Source organism: Diplotaxodon limnothrissa, linkage group LG18, assembly GCF_057381915.1.
Source record: "Diplotaxodon limnothrissa isolate DT_005_m linkage group LG18, D_limnothrissa_male_GT1.1, whole genome shotgun sequence".
Classification (NCBI taxonomy): Eukaryota; Metazoa; Chordata; class Actinopteri; order Cichliformes; family Cichlidae; genus Diplotaxodon; species Diplotaxodon limnothrissa.
Genome location: NC_140613.1, coordinates 23,539,969 through 23,551,585, shown reverse-complemented (window position 1 = coordinate 23,551,585; position 11,617 = coordinate 23,539,969). Strand labels below are relative to the sequence as shown.

Below are 11,617 nucleotides of genomic sequence, written 5' to 3'. Positions count from 1 at the left end.
TTACCCGTGAGCTATCCGAGCCAAGGCTGATTTAGAAAGCTTTTGTTGGTATTTTTTTTTTGTATTATACTTTGTTATTTGTACGACTTGCATACTACATTATCAGTTTGACATTTTGTGGCAGGGGCAAGTTTGCCCCCGTGTTGCATCAGTTCTGCTTTAAACAGGTGGCTGGGAACTGAGACACCCAGCTGCCTTACTTTCCAAATGCCAAGTGTTTTCTCCTAGGATTTCACCTTCTTCTTTTTTTCATTTCATAACTTGCCAACTGCCTTCGCTAGAAGAGAGATCTGGACTTCAGACAGGCTGGTTAAGTAGCTGCACTCTTTTACAGTGGAGGCAAGGTGTTACAGTGTGTGTTTAAAGGCTCGTAGACAAGGAAATATTGTAAGAAAACATATTTTATTATCACAACTTTAAGTGCAGCAGTTCAGCATTTGGTATTTCCATATGAACGGAAATGTATAAGACATCAACCAAAATACAAAAAAAAAGAAACTCACAGAATCAGACAATCCAGTGCAATTAAATATTAAATAGTACTAAATAATGATGTAACAAATCAAAAACAAGGCAACACAAACAGTACCATAAATAGACTTAAATAAATAACTAATAGAAAATGTTTACAAGCACAGGTATTTTTGCTTTTTAAACTAATGCATAACTCTGATTTTAAATGTAATTGCTTCATTAATACTCATTGAAAACCTTTGTTTTTTGTGTTTTTGTGTATGTAACGCTTAAAAAATAAAAGACAACACACTCCAGAAAATACACTTCTTTAAATTTTGAAGAAGTGGTTGGTTGCATTTTCTCCTCAGGCACAGTAACATTTACTGACAATAAAGTCAGTGAAAGTAGTCAGTGTCAATTTTCCCCTGCTGTCGTAGTGCATGAGGACCATGGGCTCGTAGGCTGCCGGCACGCAACAGGGATGAGGTGTCCCTCCTTTGGTGATCTGGTGCAGCCGAGACTTGACCTGAGTGTGCATGCTTGCCGGCTTGTAGTTGTGGGGGCAGGTGCCGTCGCAAAAATGCATGGTGTATTCGACTGGGGCTACAACCCAGTCTGTCCAGCCGATGTCTTCGAAGGACACGGTGACTGACTTCCGGCAGCACCATCCTGGTTCAGCACAGTCATCTTCCTTGTTGGAGCGACGCTGCCTCGTCCTCTGCGCGGGGTTGGCTTGTGTGAGGTCTAATTCCAGAGAAAAGATCGGCTTGAGGGCCCCTCTGTTAGCCACCCCTACATCCACAACCAGTGGCTTCCCATTAGTCTTGAACCACTTCTCTACCTCTGGGATGATGTCCAGGTACGCATCTTGAATGTTTGAGATATTAGTTTGGGCTACAGAGTCAGTCCAGGCAGCCGGCCACACTGCTGGCTTTCCCCCATTGACTTTAATTTTAATCTCCTCCCTTGCTTCAGGCCTGACTGAAGTGAGTTTACCCAGAACCTGTCTGGAAATCTTCAGCTCTGCTCGAGCTACAGTCAAGTCATTCTGAATATTCGTATTCTTTTGGAAAACAGCTCTGTACCACCGCATGCTTGGACCTGACCGTGAACCCCTCCGAAGCGCTATAACTGGTGAAACTAAAGAAAAACACACACAAAAAACAACAAAGAAAATTAGAAACAAAGTTGTTTACATCCTTTGATCATTAGCATTGTGTCATAGAATAATTGGGAAGGGGGAAATAAAAGAGTATTGCATAAATTCTTTATGAAACTCTTGTAATTGGTTGTTATTGATAACACTAATAAAGTATCCTCAAAGTAAAGCATTGTGTATAAGGTGTGCCTGTCACGCTCATGATTTCTAAAAGCTTGCAGGAATGTGTTTGCTTTTTTACACCACAGTTTCATGACTATAGATTCTATTTTAAGCTACATCAGCCTTTATCAGGAATGTGAACTATTAGGAAAGATATTATTCGTAGTATTCATAACCACATCACTATAGCAGGTTTTGCAAGTACACAGTGTTAAACCTATACTATAATAAAGCCTCAGTCTTCTTCTTGTAATCCAACTTTCTAACCTGGCTTTTCACACACAGCAAAATCTCCAGTGTTAAATTAACACTGGAGAGTGTCTATATGGGTCCACACCTCTGAGTGTTAAATACAACACTGTTGAGTGTTAAATTAACACTTTTGACAGTGTTATATGTTTAAAAGTAACCTAGTCAGTTTTGAAGATTAACAATGGCTAACACTGAGCAGTGCTGATTTCCTAACACTGGAAAATAACTCAAAATGTTAGAAATATTCCATTGTTAGAAAATCAGCACTGCTCAGTGTTAGCCATTGTTAATCTTCAAAACTGACTAGGTTACTTTTAAACATATAACACTGTCAAAAGTGTTAATTTAACACTCAACAGTGTTGTATTTAACACTCAGAGGTGTGGACCCATATAGACACTCTCCAGTGTTAATTTAACACTGGAGATTTTGCTGTGCATCACTATTACAGCAGCTCAAGTGGGCGGCCCCGTCTAACAGAGTTCTCATCTGTACCTGGAAAGAGCACAGTGGACATGGTGGATTGCGAGTTTTCCCCCATTGGCTGGCTGGAATTTCCTCTTATCTCCCTTATTTTTCTCCTGTAGAGCTGATACATCTCCCTAAGCTCCTTTTTCGAGGCCTTTTGGGTCAGTCTGGGCTCCACGTCCATACCCAAAGAGCTGAGGATCCCTGTCTTCACAGCCTCCAGAAGCAGAACTGCCTGGCTGTCCATGCTCTCCATATCAGGTGTGTTTTCGTGGGCCTTGTGAAGCTGGCCTTCCCCTGAGGTGGAGGCGAGGAGCAGCAGCGTGCAGGTGACGAGTGGGAGAATCGTGTGGGAGATGCACATGGTGAGCCAGCCGGGTAGGTCTGATTTGTGAGAGCAGCAGCAGTCAATGGATAAGGTTTGCCTATGCTATGAACTAAATTCCTGGCATGCCTTCATTTATAGTGCTCCTGTGTTGCCACACCCCTGTTTGGTCAGGTGAGCCTGTGATGGGCTCATCCAGAGCCATATGTCATAATATGGTAGCATTTTGTGTTATGTGACAACAAGATGTCAACTATAACATCAGAAATGTAAGAAAGAAAATTTTTAATCGTTTGCAAGTTTTTTTGTTTTTATCAACACACAGAAGGAGGCGACAGCAGAAATGGGATGAAGAGATTTTGGGATAAGATTTGGTTACGTCCACCTCAGCATGATGAAGCATTTGAATTTCCAGTTATTCATTACTTTTCGCAAATAAATGATCCACACGGACCACTTCGAAGAAGTCCAACAGAGTTATGCATGTGATAGTTTAATGACCCTCACCAGTCTGTGTCTAAATGTTTCCAATGCAGCTGTGCCCAGTATAGTCAAAGGTCAAAAGCAAGTTCCAACTGATGAGAGATTCACCTAACATGTGTAAGCGGGCTGGCCATTTTCTGGCAAAGATAATAAAAAAAATAAACAAAGGGAGACAGTTTATTACGTCTATATCAAGGCTCTTAATGTTGAGCACCCTACAGAGTAAATGTCTCAAGGTTAGATAGAAGACAGATAAAAGAACAAAGAGGTAATCAATGTCAAAACAGGGAACTTTCTTAATCTGCCATGACAGCAATCATGTGGTCACACAATAGACCTAAGCTTAAATGTGTATTTTAGCACGAAATGGATCTGCATATCTGATCTCAGCCTCTTCTGTCCCCTGTGCTGAACAAGAGAGCAAAAATGCTGCAGTTTCCGTCACTGATGATTGATAGGACAGACTAAAGAAGTAAACAAATACATCATGAAGCTCTGCCAAGACCTTATCAGCACGTATAAGTCTCACTTTGGTCAGTGCACTGCCAAGCATTCTCCCCACCCTTATAATTGCAGAGATGTGTGCGAATCTGTAAACAGTGAGTCACCAAGGTGATGAAACAATCATGTGCTTTCCCAGGTGAGTTTTTGCCGGATGAAAGCGAGTGAAAGGTGTAAAGTGACTCACGCTGAACTGACACCCTGGTTTAATCTGTCATTAAATGTTTACAGTCTTCTCTGTCGGTCTTCATCTATTGTTTTTTTTTTTTTTTTTTTTTTTTTATTAATATTTTTGGATGGACAGAAACATTAATAAATAAATATACAACTGCAATAATGATACTGTCAGTTCTCTGTCCATTTCTAAACAAACAAACAAACTAAGACAAGCAAACAAACAACACACTAACAAAAAAAAAAAAAAAAAAAAAAAAAAAAAAAAAAAAAAAAAAAAAAAAAAAAAAAAAAATTACATGAATAAATAAATAAATAAAATAAATAAAACCCAGGAGAAACAAAATAATACACCGCCTCCTGGAAAACATCAGCAAAAACAAAAACGAATAAGGGTAAAACCCCCTGGTGCAAAAAAAAAAAAAAAAAAAAAAAAAAAAAAAAAAAAAAAAAAAAAAAAAAGACAACAACCAAAATACCAATGACACATGAAATATCCCTCTAAGAGACCATTTATCATAATGTCTAAGAGACATTGTCAATGTACCGCAAAAAGGGACCCCAGACCTGCTCAAAAATATCTTCTCTTCCCTTCATTCTATACATAACCCGTTCATATGATGCCATCCTAGACATTTGTTCGGTCCATTCCTTGAAAGAACAGGGGCTGGATGACTTCCAATGCCTAAGAATTACCCTGCAACCAGTTATAAAAGCCAGACGCATCCACAATCTCTGTTTTTTTGAGAGAATGTTATCGTCAGGTAGTAGGCCCAGGACGCATATAGCTGGAGATTTAGAAAGATTAAGTTTAAAAATATCATTCACCAAGTTGATGATCCCATCCCACAAATAATCATTTTTCCGACATGTATACAACATATGAACTAGAGTCCCGACTTCCTGCTGACATTTCCAACAAATGTCCTTATCTGCGAGCTTCAACCTGACTAATTTACTGGGTGTCCAATAGTTTCTGTGAAGCAACTTGTATTGGATAAGTTGAGACTGTGTTTCAGGTGAGCAAACATACCATGATGAGATCAGCATCTTCCAACTGTCCTCTGAGATCTGGATACCCAGATCTTTCTCCCAACACCGCCTCAGTCCCCCCAAACTGGGAGCATGTGCCTCTCTGAAGCTCCCATAAAATTTAGATGCCCTGATTCTGTTATTGTCAGGGGTTGCAAACATCTTCTGAACACTAGATGGAGGGTCTAGATTATTTTTCAAAATGGCTTTAATACAATGTCTTATTTGAAAAAACCTCCAAATTTCCCTTGGATCCAAATTGAATTCTCGTCTGATTTCTGCAAACGATTTCATGCCAGTCTGCCCAAATAGGTCCCCCATCTGATTAATACCTGTCCTAGCCCAGGCCTCCCACCAGACCGGTTTCTTCCCTATTAATACTTTCTTATTATACCAAATAGAGGCTCTAGCGGTGAGATAAGGGCTGCTGTTGGTATATTGGTGAGCTCTAAGCCAGGTCTCTTGCATGAAAGACAGTACTGGATCTTTAAACGGTACTGGCCTACCCTTCTGAGTAAGGAAGGCCTCTAAAGACGAAGGGGCCACAAGACTTTCCTCAATCCCAACCCATGATGGCTTATCAGTAGAGGAATTATGTATCTTAACTAACTGAGAGAGGGAGAAAGCGTAATGATACCAGACCATCTTAGACAATGCCAACCCACCACTCTCTTTAGCAGCATATAATTTAGACCGATTGAACAATGGCTTTTTACCTGCCCACACAAAACCCTCTACACATGTATTATAAAGCTTTAGCAAATTATGTGGGACTGCTATCGGTAACATGTGAAGAAAGTACTGAAGTTTAGGGGCAATAATCATCTTCACCAAATTAATTCTGCCCAAAAGGGACAGATTTATTTTAACCCAATTCTGCAACAGCGAACGGATGTTTTGAATCACTGGGGAAATATTTACTTTCACGCTGAACTGACACCCTGGTTTAATCTGTCATTAAATGTTTACAGTCTTCTCTGTCGGTCTTCATCTATTGTTAAGTGAGATAGGAAAAAACCCTCTGACTCATTTTGTCAGCATGACTGAGGAGTTTCAGAGTACTGACAGTGAATGTCATCTCACACACTGCCCAGACCTGATGCAAAGTGTCATCAGACAAGACTAAAATGATGTAAAAGTATGTGTGTCCTTCTGTGTGATATATATATATACACACACATATGTGTCTGATGACACGTTGCATCACGTCTGGGCATCAGGTTCGAGCTGTGAGTGCATATGATGAAATTCACTCTCAGTACGATATACAGCTGTTTTATATAGCTACATATATATATAGATACATAATATGTATTTTTATATGTTTTACAAACCCTCCAGGCACAGAAACGTTCAATTCAGCAGTCATTTCGATTGAACTGCACCCATGTCATACGTGTTTTTGTTTGAAAAAGTTTTCAGAAACAACGTGACAGTGGATCATATAGATAGATAGATTTTAATTTAAAAAATAAATAAATCATGTTAATATTTCATTGACACGATTTATGACATTAATAATAATAATGGATTGGATTTATATAGTGCTTTTCAAGGCACCCAAAGCGCTTTACAATGCCACTATTCATTCACTCTCGCATTCACACAACCTTAGCTTGCCTTCCACAGCTTGTAGCCACAGCTGCACTGGGGCAGACTGACAGAGGCGAGGCTGGATATCGCGCCATCGGCCCCTTTGGCCGTAAAGTAGGGTAAAGTGTCTTGCCCAAGGACACAACGACCAGGACAGAGAGGGATCGAACTGGCAACCTTGCCCAGGGATCGAACCGGCAACCTTCCGGTTACAGATACGCTTCCTCAACCCCCTGAGCGACGGTTGCCTAACAATCATATCTGTAACTGAAACCATTCCCATAAGATAACGAGGTGACGTTTTCAAGTTCAGACAGCTTGCGCATTGACTTATTGCACCGTGGCGCCCCCTCGTGATCGTAAAGCTACACTACAGAATTTAATTAGCTAAGTGAGGCTGGATTTGGTCAGGAGAAGGACGCAATTTTTAGCATAAACCTGAACCCAAGGTTGAGACAGACCAATAATACAGAAATGCTTTCTGTTCCAGATGTGAAATATTTTCTATATCTAACATGTCTGTGATTTCATCTCTAAACTGAGAAGTAACTACCAAACTTCACAATTGTACGGGGAGTTTTATCTCTTCCTCTTTACCTTTCCTTTTCAGTGAACAAAAATAAACTTAGACTGAGTAAAAAGAGACACGGACGACTGGTGCGGTAGTAAAAAGATGACTTCAGCGGAGCTCCAAACGCTTTCACGGTCAGTCTTGACAACAGGCCGATGCACAAGAGGGATTCTGTCTGTTTCCAGTTAAATTAGATTCAAAGAAAAATGAATCAGGTGAATACAACAGCAGGCCGAGCGTCACAGGGGGAATCCACCCATCTTCAGTGTCTCATGGTTGGAAATCACTTCCTTGTAGGATTATGGTGTGCTTGGGCTGTAGTCTTGTTTGCCGAAGAGAACAGATTTAAAGAAAGGCAAACAGAAAACCCAAACACATTACTGTTTGTCTGTGATCACCATGGCTGACTGGCCGCAGAGGTTTGAAGTCAAAGACTTATACAGAGAACATGAGGAAACAATTTCAAAATATTTAATTCAAAGGTCTAATGCTTTAAATCTGCCACAAAAAGTCTGAAACACTTTTCACTTTTCATAAAAAGCTGTTTCGAATAAATATGAAAAAATGTGGATATGTTTTAGTCAAGTGTTTCACACCTTCCCTCCGTAAAGCAGTCACACAAAGACAAAACAACACACCGTAGTGTGATAAACTGAGTCACTGTATTCAGTCACTCAGCTGAAAAAACCCAAAACTTTATTCTGACACAGTAAGTTTCCACTTTAGCTGTTTCAAATCAACAGTGAATTTCACGGGAGAACAAGGAAGGGTTCACATCCCCTCCCCTTATGTAAACTCACGTGTTACATCACAGGAGAAGAGATCGACCATTGTTTTATGAAAAAAAACAAAACAAACAAACCCCAAAACAAAAACATCATAGTGTCACTGCGTGACAGGCACAGATCAGTCCCCGCTGTTCAGCTTGACTTGAGAGCTCGGTTGTTGCGCATCCTCTCACTGTTAAAGCATGATTCCTCCAGGCACAAGCTGTTATTTGGCATGATGGAGTTTTTTTTCTTTTTTCACAAGCTCACGAGAAACATCCTGCGTGGATGGCAGCATGCGGAAATGAATGGAGTGCGAGTGTTTCATGGGAATTTTGGTGGCAATGAAGAAAGGTGTCTGTTTCACACCTGTGTTGAATATTCATGAATTGGTTTTTTTTGTTTTGTTTTGTTTTATTTATGGGGGTGGGAGGTCTTGGGTTCTTAGGGGTTAAAAAAAAGGCCATTTAGCTACAGACAGTAAGGCGGTCAGCTTTTTGACAACTAGATGATAGAACGTCGATAAGAAGGTCAAAGCGCCAACCCCTCTCTTCATTAATAAGGTTAACACGCTGCATCTCTTCCTGGTCAGGTGATCAGCTGACTGGAGGACTGGTGGTGGCCACCTTTTGTGGTAGGTCGTGCAGCTCGCCCATGGGAGGAGAAGGGGGAGGAGTAGGAGGAGGTGTTGATGGTGGTGCAGTAGAAGCAGCAACAGCAGGAGGGAGGAGGAGTGTATCCAACGCTCCCGGGGAGAGAACGGAGCGCAGGAATGGGCTGACTGACCGGGGATCCGCCGTGTGCTTTCGTTGTCTTCAGTGATGGATGAGCCGAATATCCTGAGACGCCGCGGTCTACAGGTAAACGGAGGCTGGCTGTCATGACAGCGCGCGGTTGTGGTTGTTTCTAGGGAAACGAGATTAGCTCAAAGTGATGAGCCATTTGCCGACGATGCAAGGCATTGATGTCAGCGTGGCTTATGTGGCGTCAGCTTATTTTTCATTTAAAAAAAAACCCCAAAACTTTCACCGTTGCTCTTTAGATCTGTGCTTTATTGATTAGATTATGTGGCATCGTTAGAAAATATTATGTGCACTGAGCATCTTCCCCATGCCCTGTGGGCATCCTTTCAGAAAAGGTGGAGTCCCACGAACCGCAGCAACGGGGACACATAATAAATTTTATGAATGTAAGGTGTGTATATCAGACCTGACCTCACTACTACTTAGCTATGTGTTTATTTTGGAGCTCTTTCTGTGTGCTTTGGACAATCTGGTTGCCTTGGTGATCTGGAGCACAAAAGCCAATGGTTCCTGGAAGACTGTCAGAAACATCTTCTCCTGGGTGCCATGTTCATTTGAGATGTTCACAGAATAATTAAGTGTTTGTTTTTGCTCCATTAATGTCTGTATTTTCTGAATTCATTTAGTAGGCAAAGCTGCATTGTTTCCACCCAGGGTCTGTTGAGGCGGTAACACTGATCATCAGTCCAAACTGGGTGTTCCCATTCCCTTGTCTCTGTTTATAGTAACTAGCCTTTTCCCACCTTGCATTCATTGAATTTCGATGGAGTGGAGCAATGCAGTTACAATGAAAATAACGGTCATGGTGGAAATGCTGTTTCAGTGCACAGTTCTCCCTTTTTTAAAACCATCTTCATAGTCACTTTCTCAATTTTCAGACCACTGGAGGTAATGAAACAAGTGCAGGTAGTCTCAAATTCTGTGCACAGACTCTCGCAGTGTGACATGGTGCCACCCTTCAAATCCTGACTGGCAAGAGCAGTTTTACAGTCCTCTTAGCTGAAACTCACGGACCGAGGATTTGCAATTAAATGGCTACAAGGCCCACTTGTCATCGCCAGAAACTAGGCCATTCAGCAGCTAATGATATTTACATAGTGCCAATGAAAAAATAAACAGGAGTGACACAGAACAAGGCCACCAGGAAAAACTGCAGCGTTATTATTAGCACCTTGTGACTGTAAGCATGAAATGTAATTCATAGCAGTGTATTCAAAATGATAGGTGTCCTCCTTGACAGCAAAAGAAGACCTTTAAGATGATGCCAGTGATTTCAGAGCAAAGGTGGAAGATGTCCCCACCACCACCATCACATTTTTCTTAATTCAACCTTTCCCTCTTCTCTTATAGAAAGAACTGAGTCTTCCTCGTAGGGGAAATCTGTAAGTATGTCATCTGGGCAATTCTGTGCATCTTTCGCTCTTTGTCCCCCTTTGCACCTTTTTTTTGTGCCTCAAACCAGGCCAGTCAGTTGTCTGTCACATGTGGGCTTTATTGTGCATGCATGCTGCTTTTCCTGACGGTAAACATTTACTTCTTCACATCCTGAAGTGCAGGAACTTCTTAAAGCACCCAAGAAATTTGGCTGAAAGATAGAGCAGGCTCACTGCCCAAGACTGGTTTTATGTAAATGTTAGGAGGGGGAAAACAGAGGAAGAGAGTGGGAGACATTGTAGGTCTCAGTGTGAGAGAATAAATTAAGCCGCTTCTTCTTTTACTGAAAGAATCCAGGCTTTGAATCTGCTTTTGTATTTAGTGCTAGAGTTGATTTAACATCCTAGTGCCTATATCATTGTATATTATTAGCTGAACTGAGCGAGCAAGCTGAGGAAGATCTAACAGGTAACTGCTTAGTTGTGACTGTTTATTTATTTTTTTGCCAAATGTTTAGCCTGCACAAAATTCCTACGTTATTAGATCATCGTTACAGCTCATTTCAGACATTAGGAGTAGAACAGCAGTGATACATTGGAGTGCATGAAGAAAGTTACCTGAGAATTTGTTGCCAAACAGAAGCCGTTCTGGTTAAAAATAAATAAATAAATACATGTGACTCCAACTTGTCCAGGGACTTTCCCTGGAATGGGCTAGAGCTGAAGCCAAGATAGTTTCAATAGCTGGGAATGAAAGGAAATATCAGAATCACTGAATAATATGTATTCATCTCAGCTGACAGTTTCAAAGATCTTTAGAAGCTACATGTGTTTGTGCTGCTTACCTACACTTGTCCCACTGCCAGTATAGTGTTGTGAGACAAAGTTATGTTTGTGCAATAAAATCCTTTGTATCCCATTGTCTCTGATATCTGTTGGCCAAGTCAGGTGATTTCATTAAGGCTTTTCTGTCTTCTAATATACATCTATATGCATATATTGCTGTATTAACCTTATACAGGACAAAAATGAGCACCATATAAGTCCTGACATGGGGCAGTGTGTGTGTGTGTGTGTGTGTGTGTGTGTGTGTGTGTGTGTGTGTGTGTGTGTGTGTGTGTATAAAGAAGTTAATTTAATATATTTATCACAGTTAATACCTGTATTTTAAAACGTAAGAAAAAAGACTTAAGCTCTCCGAACCATTGTTTTATATAGGCTTTGAAATCAATAAAAGTCGCGAGCATCCCTATAATCGCTATTGAAAAAATGTTACCTTCAAGACTATCGGACGCTCTGAAAATAGTCTTTCTAATTTTGATATAACTTCTTGTCAAATGTTATATTTATTGTTTCTATTAAAAAAAATAAAAGAGAAGAATTAAAAAGAACAGGGAAAAAAAGATTTATCGTTGAAAATCTTAGATTTTTGTACCGGATGGATTATTTGTGTCATAGCGTTTTAAACCAGTATTTCCGACAGGACATGAAAGCATCA

The 11,617-nt window shown here is 40.6% G+C and overlaps 1 protein-coding gene across 1 annotated transcript; it reads right to left on the bottom strand.

Moving 5' to 3' along the window:
* Positions 1–820: 820 nt before the first annotated feature.
* gdf15 (Growth differentiation factor-15) lies at positions 821–2,861 on the bottom strand. Its single transcript, XM_085378528.1, has 2 exons — positions 2,525–2,861; positions 821–1,596 (listed from the first exon to the last, which is right to left on the bottom strand). Exons 1-2 carry the CDS (start codon positions 2,859–2,861, stop codon positions 821–823), a joined length of 1,113 nt encoding a protein of 370 aa, XP_085234654.1.
* Positions 2,862–11,617: the final 8,756 nt, after the last annotated feature.